The 14,482-nt window shown below is 44.3% G+C and overlaps 1 protein-coding gene across 3 annotated transcripts; it reads right to left on the bottom strand.

Annotated features, from left to right (window-relative positions):
- Nucleotides 1-14: 14 nt before the first annotated feature.
- Nucleotides 15-11,511, bottom strand: tbc1d2b (TBC1 domain family, member 2B). Of its 3 annotated transcripts, none has more exons than XM_053884878.1 (13): nucleotides 11,083-11,511; nucleotides 9,201-9,348; nucleotides 7,821-7,995; nucleotides 7,330-7,487; nucleotides 6,130-6,362; nucleotides 5,027-5,434; nucleotides 4,838-4,948; nucleotides 4,540-4,736; nucleotides 2,912-3,406; nucleotides 2,722-2,839; nucleotides 2,426-2,611; nucleotides 1,970-2,091; nucleotides 15-1,887 (listed from the first exon to the last, which is right to left on the bottom strand). In XM_053884878.1, exons 1-13 carry the CDS (start codon nucleotides 11,422-11,424, stop codon nucleotides 1,692-1,694), a joined length of 2,889 nt encoding a protein of 962 aa, XP_053740853.1. In that variant the 5' UTR covers nucleotides 11,425-11,511; the 3' UTR covers nucleotides 15-1,691. The 3 variants fall into 3 exon arrangements, with proteins under 3 accessions (XP_053740853.1, XP_053740855.1, XP_053740854.1); XM_053884880.1 differs by lacking the exon at nucleotides 11,083-11,511 and adding an exon at nucleotides 10,552-10,679; XM_053884879.1 differs by lacking the exon at nucleotides 11,083-11,511 and adding an exon at nucleotides 10,513-10,660.
- Between the last annotated feature and the right edge of the window lie 2,971 nt (nucleotides 11,512-14,482).

Below are 14,482 nucleotides of genomic sequence, written 5' to 3'. Positions count from 1 at the left end.
GGTTCAAACGGCACTATTTATTGAAACTTACATACAGATGCAAAAGAAATGCTGTACCATTGAACACATTGATTTCCGCACCAAAGAAGTGCTGTGTATTGTGTGAGGAGAGTCTGCTTCAACAGCACACGGGGGTGGAAAGGCCAACACAACAGTGTATTGACATCTAAGACTGTGCGTGTCCAGAGAAGCCAGTTTCAGTCGCAGCATGGGCGACAGGGGCAGCAACACTGAGGGGCCCAACAAATCATGTGGAACATGTAAACAGTTAGACTCAAGTGAAGACGGTCAAAAAGATGGTCACGCCGCAACCCATCGTACCCAAGAGTGGAATTCTTGCTCCCAAAAAGTTTGATCGCTTGACCTTCGGCTGAGCCGTTCATGCTCTGTTGATGGTGAAAACACAACTCAAATATGGCAGTGATTCACGTTCTGATGTTCCAAATACAAGACCAGCATGGTCACGACCACTTTTCTCTCACATTCAGAGAAGAGGCAACCAAATGTGCAACCATGAACACCATTCACCAGCAGATATATGGCTTCTCTATGCCACCAGTTCGGAATTAAGGCTGGGACTTTGAAAGAAAAATGAATTAATGAGGAGTTTTATAATGAATAAACGACCATTAACCATGTTGTATTGACACCAGCATGATCGAACTGAAGTGGAAACTGTTCAAATGAGGTCTAACATCAGGAAGGAAGTGGCCTAGTGGTGAGCTAACGGTTCACAATTTTTTTCCCACATCATTGTGCTTCAATTATATTTTTTTTCCTTTTTTCAACTGAGCGCAAAATCATTCAGTCTCCTGCATCAGTAATGTTTTGGTCATGACGTCACATTGTATAATGCAGTGCACCTGCAATCGGAGCACTGACTATCCATGGAAAATAGTTTATATACAATTAATCTGGGTCATTTGTATCGATATTTTTTGTCTGTCATTACTTGAGTAAACAACATTCATCTCTTAAAGTCCCAGCCCTAGTTGGAATGTAACTTTCATTGAATCATTGAAGTTTTCCCTGCCACATTTTTCAGCCAATGACTCGCTACTTTTCAGTAAAAGGACTTCAGACTCCAGAAAGGTCTCTTTAAAAAAACATTCCCTTTCACTCTGACTGAAGTCACTCGGCCTGACTGCCTTTAAAATGAAGGGCTGCACTGGACAGCGGCGTCTTCATCGCTGCGCAGCAACACTGCCACTAAGAGGACGGGTGATGTAATTACAGCAATAGTATCAGCGCTAGATAAGGAAGCGTGTCGCTTGTTTTTCAAAAAATATAGAGGCTTTTTGTTGGCCCTTTCAGCATCGTACCCGCCAGCAGGTTTGGAAAGAATAATCACAATATTTAAACCATTGATTCAGTTATAAAAAAGGGCTAATTATGAATAAGAAACGCTGAACTTGTAAATGGAAAAAAAAACAGGAAGGCAGCATATGATATATAAACTGCAGCAAACTATGATAACAATGCAATAGTAGTATAATATTTTGTTGTGATGCTTCAAAAATACTAAATGCGTAGAGGGTGGCCATCACCTTCCAGCAGAATGTTTGGCCAAAGTGCAGGAATACTGAGGAGAAGCCAGTCAAGGCTCTAAAGTCTTCAGAGGTGGCCTTGTGTTTGGCCCGGCAGAGATCAGCTCCAGCTCGAGTGTCATGGCTGAAATTTTCCTCAGCATCTCAGCTGTCCTCCTCATCGTCACTGTAGAAGGCGCGGCCGTCCTGCGCCGCCTCCCTCTCCCACAGGAAGGTCTGCCGGATGGCCTCCAGCTCCGTGAGCTCCAGACGCACCTTCTCCAGGTGGAAGGCGCGGCGGTTCTGAATTTGCCTCATGGGAAATGGGTTCATGTCCACAAAGGCGATGTTCATTAACTTCCTGTGAACAACAACGGGACAACCTCCGCATCAGTGTTTTTCATGATCAAGAACAACACACCAGAAGATCAGGACCACGTCACCTCGAGTCTATGATGGTGCGTGTGAAGCATCTCAGATATTTGAAGATGGCCGTTGAGTCCTGCAGCTTCAGGAACTCTTCCTCTTTGTACTTGAAGAGAGCGAGAGCAAAACGAAATATGATCTGCAGAGAGAGGAGAGAAGAACGTGTCAAACCACAAGCTAACTGCCTCAAAACTGTGGCCTCATTTTGTTTGTTAAGTCGCTGCACGCGTCACTCACAAAAAAACACCAGTGTGACACCCAACGGCTAACATGATGGTAGTGGTTACGTGTCTACTGCACATTTTTTTTATCAGAGGTTATTATCGTAGACGCACATTAAATCCCACTCCCGGCCATATTCCATCAAAAAACATTCAAATCATACAATGATGATCGCCCTGATTGTTATATACTTATTGTCCACTTGGGGGCGCAGTTCTTCTTGAACACTTGCAGCAGCTGGGGCGTCTCACCTTGGGCCCCTCGAAGAGGAAGGCATCCCAGATCTTGAAGAGGATGTCGCTCACGACACTGTCCACAAACACCACCAGGAACCAGTTGAAGGTGATGAGTGAGAAGTCCACCTTGTACTGCTCGAAGTGTGCATGCAACCGAGGCATCTTCTCACTCATCAGGTCCTTGAACACCCGCTGGTCCACCTGCCCAAAACAGAGAGTTATTGTCTCAGATGCGTGAGGGTCGGTTGAAACTGCAGGCTTTTTCATTTTGATAGACAATAGAGGCTCCCAATAAAGATGAACGGTCTCACCTGTGAACCGAGCAGGGTCTTGGTGTAGTAGTCCCTGGGCATGAAGACCTCCACGATGGTGATGAGACTCCAAAAGGCATCTTCTTGATCCAAGTAGAGCAGAGCGATGGCTGCCAGTCTGGACAAGTGACACACACAACATGAGCAGAAGGTCGCACGAGTTTCAGGCAATTCAAAGCGCAGCCGAAACCTGTTGAGGCCTTGACAGTAGCCAATGTCTGGGTTCCTCCAGGAGAAAGCCAGAAGGACGTTCCTGAGCTTCTCGATGCCGGCGGCACTCGGGGAGGAGTAGTGCTTGTTGTTGGGTAAAGTCCGCAGAAGATCCAGGTTGATCTGCTTGGAGGCCGGGTTGGGTTTATCCTGGGCCACGTGGAGCAGGGTCTCGTAGTAGTCCGGGGCCAACTGGTCACGGAACTTCTTCACGTGGCTGGAGACGCACCAGCGCCAGATCTGGGAGCGGTGCTCGTGAGGAATCCCCGAGCGAATCAGAGCCTTGAGTTCGGGCGAGCGAACCAGGTCTCTGTTCATGGTCCCGGCCAGGAAGTTCTCCCACTTGACACCGATGGACACTTCCTGGTCCGTCATGGACAGGGACTTCAGCTCCAGGGCTCTCACCTTGGCCACCAGTTTCTCCTCCTCTTCCTCCTCCTCTGGGACAGTCTTAAAGCCGAACACGTCGTACTCACTGAGGGAGAGACATTTTCACTGCAACTTTATACCAATTATACGACGACAGTGACAAGAGCCAACTTGCAGGAACATTCAGGTCTGTCAACATCAAAGTGCACGTGTGGATACCTTAGATCAGCGAAGTACACGGACAAACACCGGGCGTCATACTACTACTGTGGAGTTACAGCATGCCAAACATTTTTAACATGATTTAATCTAAAATAATACAGTGAAGTAGTCAAAAGAATAAGAGAACATCTCAGAGACCAGGAAGATAAAACACTATTTTACAATGAAATAATCTGGATATGTAATTTTTATTAGAGCAATTAATCATTATAAGAAAGTTTTTAAAATGTTATTTCTACATCATATGTTAAACTAAAGCATCAAGTCATTTCTTTATACTGATATTTATTTATTTGATATTACAAAAATGGATTTTCTAAACTTGACATGACTCAAAAAATTATACAAACAAACAAACAAAAAATGGCATTCACATTATATGTAATATTTGGTCTGCTATGAGGAATGTCAAAATATTTTTTTTTCTTTAAACTATATTGTCTTTGTATTTGATTCTGATCTATTTATTAATTTGAACGCTTATGTTATTATTGTGTGAATCTTTATTTAAACAATATCAGCAGGATTCATTCTCCATTTAAATCGAGGTTAAATGATGTAGTAGATAATCGAGGCCTGCGGGTGGCGGTGTATTTTTCTAGCAACAAACGAATATGGTTTCATGGCAACCCGAAGGCGGAAACAGGTGTCAGGAACGACAGGTGAGAACCTGCATGTCATGTCTTACTTTTATGGATGCTGACTCCATAATTTAATAGGAAAAGGCTACATTAAAGATTCAAATTACAAATAAATAATAGCAATAATAGTTACTATATTGTTCTTTTCAACTAGAATTTTAAGATTTTAATCAAGGCTTGTATTCCATTAATATATTTGCTTCAATAATACAAAAATAATCGATATTTCCTTGCTTTATTCAATCTCAAATGTTTTTCAATAGCTCATAAATTAAATGGTTGCCACTGAAAATATATATTTCTCACTTATGTTCCTTGATATTTCTTACTTATTGTTGATCATGTACAGTTTCAAATCCATGTTTGAGCTGTGTACCTGACGCTGTTGGGTTTGAAGATGGGGTGGTCCTGCTGGTCTGGGCTCTCAGCCTGCAGAGCATCTTCCAACAGCCGAGATATGACCTCATGAGCGGGACTCTGCTCAGAGGAGGAGCACACGGGGGTCTTCACTTCCTGCAGCAGCACCAGATATTTACTCTCCACCTGACACAGCTTGGCCTCCAGGGCAGTGTACTGGAGGAGCGACAGAGAGAAGACGTTACAGCAAGCTTGTCCTTCAGAAGAAAGAGCCACTCCATCTGCAGTGGTGGAGAGAGGACTGGAGCTCAGCAGACCTTGGCTTCCAGCGCCTTCTCTCTGCTCTCAGCGTTCCTGCGCAGCACTGTCAGCTCCAGAATCTCTTTATTCAAGAACTTATTTTGGGATTTATAGCCCTGCAGACTGTCCTGGAGGACACAGATACAACATTTCTTAAATCATCTCCGTCCATCAAGAACGCTTCAGGATGAGTTGAGGATGTTCACCTTGAGGACGTCCAGCTCCTGCTGCTCCTTGAACAAGGGCGGAGCTCCAGAGTCAGTGGGGCTGCTGTTCTGCTCCGAACTCTCCTGCGACAGCTTCATGATGACCTGGTCTTTGGCCTGGATGGTCTCCATCAACATGCCCAGCTGGTCGTTGATCTCGCCCACTTTCCCCTTCAGGCTCTTCAGCTCCTGCTGCAGACTCTCCTTCTCCAGAGCCAGACGCTCCATGTGGCCGCAGAGAGACTGGATCTGCTCGTCCCGTTCCTGCAGCAGCTTCTCCGGGGACCCTGCTGAGGGTTGGTCCTGGTCTGGTGGTGCTGACGGATCTGGAGTCTGAGACGGACGGCGGACCAGCTGGCGGTCGCCCTGGCTGGTTCTTAAGGTCTGCTGCAGAAGTCGCACCAGCTCCTGATGAAACACACGACATTGATCATGAGGGACAAATGTGAACGCAGAACATTCAAGTTAATGTTAAATCTTCAGTCACCTCCCATGTTGACTGAGCCCTTTAGGACCAATACATTTTTTAAAGTCACCCTCTCCTGTTCTGAGTGGCAACCTTGGCCCTCAAATCTGTTACAATTGTTACTGAGCTTGGCTACCGTGACTCACCAACTGAAACTACTACGGCTACAGAGAGAAAACCTCCCTCAAAGGAGGCGACAAAAGCCGCACTGCTTCTTGTCATAAACTCATCATCATACAGAGAAAAAAGAAGCGACTAGAGGAAGCATCTGAGAGGAGGACCAAGTCATTTCCTGGTTTCTTGCTTAAGCTGGTCTCACCATCTGCTGCCTTCCTGTTTCAGTCCTTACAAATAGCATTCAACAGTAACAGTCGCACACCCATGCCTTCCCCTCATGATGCTCTGATATTAAGTCAGAGAATCCAGATGAAAAATGACTCATATGTTCGGGGTGTGGAAGATGAGGCGCTGTGGGTTTAGTACTTTGATGACTATGTATAGGGTTCACAAGTCAGGGGTCTGAGTTTGACGAGTCAGAGGCGGTTCTGGACGATAGATGGCAGAAGTGCTCAGCTACAGTGAACCAGAGCGGTGACTCAGAGATCACCAATATCACTCCTCTCCCTCCCTCCCTCACCTTGTGACTGGCCAGCTCCTCCCTGAGTCTGCTCTGCTCCTGCTGCATGCGGTTCATCTCCTCCTGCTGGCTCTGCAGGCGCATCTGCAGCTCGAACGGTTTGACGCCGTTGGATTCGATCGGCGAGCTCTCGGCACTGCGCGACTCAGCATTGCGTCCGGACCTCACGTCTCGCAGCAGAGGTCTCCGCAGTCGCCCGGCGAAGTCCAGCGTGAAGGCAGAACCAAAGGAATCTGAGAGGAGGAGACAAGATGAGTCGATACAAGGAGTTCATCTTTAATGGCTTCACTGACTGCCTCCTACACAGAGACGGTTCATTCCCTGCCTTCAGAGGAGAACCACAGTCTCAGACATGGCCGTGCTGCTTCAAGTATTCATCCAAAAATACTTATATACGCAAGCATCTATTTAAGGTTGAGAAAAATATCGATACTCAAATGCTGTATCCAAATGTTGGTTGTTTTGCTATTAGCCATAAGCCGTGGCAAGCAGCGATTAGCTCGCGAACATGACTCGAATGAATTTTCTGCCATTAAAGATGCAGACTGAAGCAGAGAGATCATTGGGTTATTTACTTTGGATTTATTTTCAAGTGAAGCTACAAATCTTTATTTTTCTTCGTTGTCTGATCATTTGATTAAATCTTTTTTTTATCTGTGGTTATGTTTTTCATGTTAATAAAAACAGTTTATACCATTTTATGTCATGTCCACAAGGTATTGAGTATTAAATATCTTCCAGGGTATTGATATAGAGTTTCGTTTTTAGTACAGTGACAACCCAAATGTCAGGGTTTCCGCCACATGTTAGCGATTGCCATACCTTCAGAATAATGATCTCTTTATTAAAGATGAAATCTTGTCTCTATTAAAACAAAGTGGAAACATTGAAACAAGCAGATAACGCTTCATGCATCATGGCGGTGGACATGACCATGGTAGTTTTAGGTGCCTTATGAACTGAAAAATCCCGAAAGAAACATCATAGCAACATGTTCACGGAACTTAAGTCACACATGTGGTGGGACATATGAAGAGACGGACCAACTGAGGACCACCGCAGATTCTTCCCAGATAAAAAGACAACGTTGAAATAACCTCAGGATAAGGTGTTTCAAACGTTGAAAGTGCTTGATCTGTTCAACACCTTGAATTCTAAAACCAAACTGCGGCTCAGAGAGTGACAGACAGATGAACTTACGTCGGTGAGTGTCGTGATGCTTCTGCTCAGTGAAGTCTTTGCCCGGAGCCTCCAGCAGCTCCCAGTCCTCAGCGCTGCTGCTGTTGTTGTTGGTGGTGTAAAACACGCTGCGCCTCGGCTCGCCTCCGCGACCGGGCCGCAGATAAGACATGGAGTTCCTGAGATGACAGTGAAGAAGTGAGTCGACCCACTTGGAGGTTTCCAGACAACAATGAGCAACACGCTTTGCTTGAGTTCATGAGTCAGAAACCCTCACTTGAGCTGTGTTGTGTTTCCTCACCAGTGTCTGCCACTCAACTGTTTCAATGCAATGTTGCTGAGCAAGCTCACCACCTCATGATGATTTAGAGACTTAAAATGAGCATTAAGAGGAAGCGCTGTGCCTTAAATCACTTCCTCCATAGTACAGAACCTCAGGAGGAACTACAGGGGGTGTTAGCGCAGCGCTAACTAGCCAAACCAGTCAGTACAGATTCTAAACATGACCTCACCTGAGCTCTGTACCCAAGTTTTTGAGGGAGAAGTTGAGGGGGTTTGCCGACAACGTGGACGAGGACCGGGACGTCTGGCCGCCCATGGTTCCTCCCCCGTCGCTCTCGGCCTCCAACGCAAAGTCGCTCCGCACCTTCTCCATGCTGTCACTGAGCTTCTCGAACAGGAACACATCTGAAATACAGTAGTGGTAGTAGTAAAGGTCTTTCCATCGCCGGGCTGAGGAGCAGCCGTTGTTCGGAGGAGACCAAATTAGGAAGCCGTGACTGAATTCCAGTCTGCAGTGACTCAACAATGGAACACTCATTCATGAGAACACAGAAGCGTAGCATAAGCAATTACTACTGCCGAAGGTTTTCACTTTTCCCTGGACGGTTTTACAAAGCTTCAGGCCCAGAGTGTCACACTCGAGAGTTACATTTCCCGAAACCATAGGTCCAGAGAAAAACAAGAAGCAACGGTTACAAACTTCTGGAAGCATCTTGCATCGAGGCATTTCATCAGCGCTGACTGAAAACAAGGTCGTGGGCCGGAAACTAACCATACACTGACCCACTTCTGTGTCGATCACGATGAATGATAAGTTTCCTGATCACAGAGTGTCTGAGATCACGTCGTTTTTGCAGTGTTTTTACGTGCAGAATTGAATATTAATTAATAATAACGGCTTGGAGTTAAAAGATAGTGATGTTCAAGACTCCAAAAGAGAGTACGTATATGAGGTCATGTGAGCCAGCGGGGTATAGAACTGCAGTGGTTATTTAATCCAGATCCAGCCATTTTTTTTCTGTTGCGTCTGTTGGCTCTCGAACACTGAAGCAGTTTAACCCAAAAAATGTGTTCTATTTATTGTGTATTTATTTCAACTGAATAAACTCAAATGTCTACATAATACCAAACCAATTTCCTGTTTTTGTATCACTCATTTATTATTTCTACAAGCATACGAACTTCAACTTCAGGTTATAGATGTGGAAAAATACAGATATTAAAGTTGCAATAATTAATACTATAAAATCGCACCAGGAATCAAATCGCTAAAATGACACGAATCATATCAGGGCAAAATAGAATCGGGACAAAGGCATATCCTTTTAACCCATTTAATATGAGCAAATTGAATTAGACATCACCAGCTTCTCCTTGTGCGTTTGACGGTAATCCAGGGAAATCCAGCGTCAGGAGCTACAATGTTGCCTCTCATTATCTTCCCTACTTTCAGTTGCAGCTTTACAAACTGCAGCTGAATTCCAGAACCCAGAGGGAACCTTCATGGAAGCAGGGATTTTCACAGGCTCCAGTCACGTCAGCAACAACTAAATCTGACAGTGTTCCGTAACTTAGTGTCCCAGATCAGACTAACTGTAGCCTCAGCGTACCGTTATCTTTGGCGACAAGCCCCGTCGGAACGGTCATGGTGGGCGAGCTCCAGCTGTCTCTCTGTCCCGAGCCTCTGGCGTTGCTGTACTCCCAACGTTTCTGCTGAAGCTGCTGCAGCCAGAAATGCATCACCTGCCTGGTGGGAGCCTGCAAGAGCAAAACCGCAGAAATTCACACCTTTCCCCAGACACACCGGCGCGACGCTCCTGATGCTGGCAAGTTGCTCTGGAGCAAGTCACATATGAAGGACGGAAAACTATAGTGATTCAATAAATAGATGCAGAAATGGAACATGAATAATTAAATAATTACATGGTAACAGTTTATTTAATTTTGTTATTCTCAAGTAGCACAGCCAAAGTTAGGACCGCCCACTTTAGTTACATATTTCCTCGGACCAAGTGCAAACAAAAATGCGGAAATGAATAGATGTGGAAACACAAAAAAATGTAAATGGATAAATAAATGAATGAATGAATGGAAAAACAATAATAAGCAAAATAAGTAGATACAGAAAAAAAAAATCAACGCATAAAAATAATAATAAGTGGTGATTTCGTGGAGAAACTGCAAGCAGAACCACAACCAGCCTGCAAGCTCAGCACTTGTGTGTTTGAGTCCAGATACTAAAGCATAGTTTGCAGGGGAGCAGGGTTAAGTGTTTTTGTCAGCTTTAAATGAAGGCTTCCAAGACATTCCCCAGCTAGAAGAGCCAGATCAAATGTAATGTCCCTATCTTCCGCCATGATGAATAACTTTTGACTGGTGACGTATAAAAACATAGAATGTCATGTTGAGCTTCCTAACAAGCGGCGTTATCCTTCAGAGACTCAGAGTAGAGCCATCACATCACTGAGGACAGAGTTGAGAATTCGTCTATCATGGATGCTGTTTATTATTCTGGGGTCCACAGTGTTGACTGCCTCGTCTCTCTGTGTATATATCTTTAATGTTGCTAAGGAAACAACCAAAATTTCACTCTTTTTCCAACAAACGACTAGCTGACATCGCTGATCATTATCGGCTGTCACTGACGGGTTCAGCAGTCGTCTAGTCGTGTCATCATTTTAGCACAACATCTCCGGCAATGTGACCATTGTGACCCAAAACATAGGTCACATCAAAGGACACATCACAAGCCTCATGTTAAGCAACTGAAATTTCAATACTAGTTTCACATACAATTCACATACATTTTTTTTAAAGTCATTTAACATTTTTATCAAATGTTAGTGTCTGGTGGAGTCCCAAAATATTTTTTAGTTGCAGCCCTGATCTAATCTATCCTGCTAGATTTGGTCATAAACTCACTTCAAATCTTTCAGTAAAAGTTAAGAGGAAATTCATTACAGGTCACACGTTCATCTTCAGCAACTGGGTGAATGATTGACACCTCCAGTAGAGACTTCCAAATGACAACATCCACACAAAGTTGTGGTTCAAGTCGAAGATCACAACTTGAGGCTGGCACATCAGACTTGTGTGGGAGAGAATAAAGGACGGGGGATTCCAAAATGGACCAAGCAACAGGATATGAGCCACACTGACGACTTTATTGGGTAATTGTTCCTTCACCAACACGCACTGACAGGTGTTCGTAAACAAGCGTTTGTTACCGTGGTCTGGAACTGCAGTTAGCAAGCGTTAATGCAGCACAGATGTTAGTTTCACTCTCAGTTCTGCCTCCAGAGCTAAAAACGACCCGCTGTTCACCAGTCTCACCATCTGCTGGGCGACCTGCGGCAGGAACCGCGAGCTGTGGCATCACGATCACGCGACAGGTCACGAGCCCCGGCTGACCCGACCGCAGTTGAGGTCAGGGGTCATGAAAGTTGCGCGAGGTGAAACAACACGAACACGCCTAATAGGAACCGTTCTCACCTTGAGCAGAAACTCCTTCCCAGCCGTGCGGATGTCGAACTGACCCTCTTCCCCCTCCACGTCGTAACTGAAACACGCGTCGTGGATCTCGATGTGCCCGAGTGGCAGCACGTCCTGCGGCGTCTTGAAGTAATACAAGTAGCATTTCCTCGGGTCGTAGACGAACCACCTCGGCTTGTAGCCCCTCAGAGGCCCCTTGCCGGACAGTTTGCTCAAGTAGCCGCACAGTTTGGAGGCCTGCTCCTTCGCCCCCTCCAGCTCCGCCACGTCCACGGACCTGGCGGGGACGATTCGAGGAGCCGAGCAAGAGTTGGTGTCGGCGCCATCCTCCTCTTCGTGCATCGTTCCACGGAGTTTGTGTTGAGTGCAGCCCAGCGGATGCCCACTCCCGTTCCCATCCGCATGACTGGCTGGCGGCGCAGAGGACCATGGGAAATGTCGTTCGCCGGGCGAGACTAAGCTGTGCTGCGCACTTTGGGCAACAGATGGTACTGTTTACCAGTAGTTTGGGCAACAGATGGTGCTGTTTACCAACTACATTTCTAGAGACCACAACTCAGACTCATCTCGAAGCTTTAAGTATCTGACTGTGGTTGGCACTCCAGATGTGTGTGGGAGGTAATAAAGTATCTATCTATCTATCTATCTATCTATCCATCCAACCTTCTGTTTATCTATCTATCTATCTATCTATCTATCTACGAAAATATCGGTGTGATGCAGTGTTTATGTACATACAAACATTCATTGTAATTCAGCTTAAAAAATCAGTGTTAAACAAATCTATGCTACAAATGCAGTGTAAAAAAACAAACAACGATGAGAATTAATCTTTTAAAAATTCAGTGCAAATGAATATGACGAAATGAATTGAACATCAATTCAGCCACTGGGATTACTACCTTACTACCTTCTGGCCACATGACGATGATGGCGCTCTGTACCGCGAAAGGAAGAAAAAGTGTGAAGCAAATTGTTAAAAATAGTCTGTGAAGAAGAAACATTTTATGTAACAAACGACTGACCAAGGTAACTTGGAGCATTACATTTCAATCCATGTGTTTTTAACTTAAAAGTTTAATTTTAATATGTTAAAGTTTTAAAAGAAACCAAGAGACCTTAACTAAAGTTTTGGCTTTTTCTTCTCGGTATCTGACCTTCAGATGTCTAGACAGGTAGGCAAGACTTGTTTGGCTTTTCTTGCATTAAGAGACTTGACATGAAAGAGTTCAGTTGTATTTCATTTACATGGTGTGAAGGTTTTCAGGTGGAACGGTTGGGCCTCCCACACATTTCACCCTGTCGAAAACGTCTCTTTTGAAACACTTCAAAAACAGACATTTAGCGACATCTGACCTTTAAACCCAGCGAAAATGAGGCAGATTCAAACATAATATCTCAAACTATAAAACGCTATTCTCAGGGCCCACAATATGCACAATTTTACCTTTTTTAATTATATATATATATTTTTACTGATTCTTTACCCATAGAGTACAGATAGAAATATCAAATATAACTCAAACTGAAAATTGCTAGCAAAAATAAAATGACAACAGAAAAACCCGTGCACCCCATCACTCTAATGCAGCATTTGCTGCATTCATCATTTGCATTTGCACAGGATCTGTGCAAGAATCGCTTCACAGGTTGCTACATCTGGAACTTCACCGATTTGTGGTTAATGTCACATGTCAACTTCTCAAGAGGCAAACAAGAAGACATTTAATAAAGGCCTGCAGTAGGGATCCACTGAGCATCAGAGCAGGATACACTTCCTAGGCAAAAACAAAGGTATGGTTCACGATGACACTGCAATAGTTAAGCAAAGAAAAAGAGGGTGTATTTGAAAATGTCTGCCAACAGCCGCCTGAACAAGTGAATGAACATCTTTATAAAAATACACCCCATGAAAGAGTGAACTACTGTCGCTGTCTGGCTTGCTATGGAGTACAATCTATAAAAACAGACAATTTCTCATCATTTCTTCCACACAAATCCATTTTGTTTTTCATTAAAAAATACTTGGTCTGAGGGTGCACACATTTAATAACACTAGATACATGTCTCATATCTGTCCCTCACCGGATGTGGCCACTTCAGAACAATAACAGCAAACAATACAGTAGTAACACTCGGCAGTTGAGAAGCGCACACTTATTTAACATCTATTTCACTTTTATTTTCACAAGCAAGACACTCACATCGACTTGAATCTTACCGAAATTTTGCAGATAACATGTCTGTTAAGGGTGTTTAGTAAGCCTTGTTGCTGCCCTTAGCAGGAAGCGTCGATACTGACTTAGCTACATGTTATGAGACATCATTTGCATCACACACCTGTTTTAGCTTTTTAAATTAGACGCAAAAAAATAAGTTTCAAGTGAATGTTCGTATCTGGATGACATGAATTCACTTCATCGTGATTTGCTTTTCAAAATAAAAGTTGCAAAGAGTCTTTCCACTTTGTCTGTTTCCATGCTCAGGTTCTAAAGGTAATGATGCTTAGTGCTCAGGCTTGTAAACAAGCAGGCGCCTTGCCATCGTCTTCATCCGCTGAGTGCTACAGCGCCTCCTGTAGGCCAGGTGCATGTAATGCATCATCTTAGTTCCTTTGCAAACGGATCAACTCCATTTGGATTTATGGATCACTTTTTCTGGAAAAATATCGGACAGAAAAAGATGAATCTCTGTGTGGATGTAGCCTTCGGCAGTGGGAGGAAACCAGAGTGGAAACAAGTATGGGGGAATGCATAACATCTAATGGAAAGTTCCCAGGTTCACTCCGAGCACAGGGATCCCTCAAGCTGGATTCAAACCTTCACGCTGCCACAAAAATATTCAAGAGCCAAAAACTAACCTTTGAATTTGAGGTCCGATGCATTGTCGCAGGATTGCGTGCTTCACGTGCTCATCCTGATTTTCTTGGGTGAAAAGATAATGTGGGTTATCAGAAAAGTGATGTTGATTGATTTAGAATAAATTACAATTCATATTTTTTCATTTATTTTGGTCTTTTTTCCTGAAGTGGGGACAGCCTGCAGAGGCCCTGAATATGACCCCTGAGGTACACCACATTGTGTGTCATGATTGTTGTCTGTTGGAAACCAAGAGTCAGTTTGTTTTTGTAACTTTATCCATTTGCTCATCACGCCAACCCTCCCCCACCACCACGGTCATGTTCCCCTGTGCAGGGCGTTGTTGCTCATCGCGGACCAAAAGTCAGCGATTATTCTCCCGACAAATCAGGTCGGAGTCAGAAGGTCTATTTTTGGAAGGTTTAGACAACATCTTTGCCTTTCTCTAAGGATTTTTCCATTCCTTTGCACAGTGAACGCTTTTTTTCATTACCATGGCAACAGTCTCTACGTGCACTTGTGTGCACGCTGACCACAAAATC

Source organism: Synchiropus splendidus, chromosome 14, assembly GCF_027744825.2.
Source record: "Synchiropus splendidus isolate RoL2022-P1 chromosome 14, RoL_Sspl_1.0, whole genome shotgun sequence".
Taxonomy (NCBI): domain Eukaryota; kingdom Metazoa; phylum Chordata; class Actinopteri; order Syngnathiformes; family Callionymidae; genus Synchiropus; species Synchiropus splendidus.
This window is presented reverse-complemented; position numbering and strand designations above follow the sequence as displayed.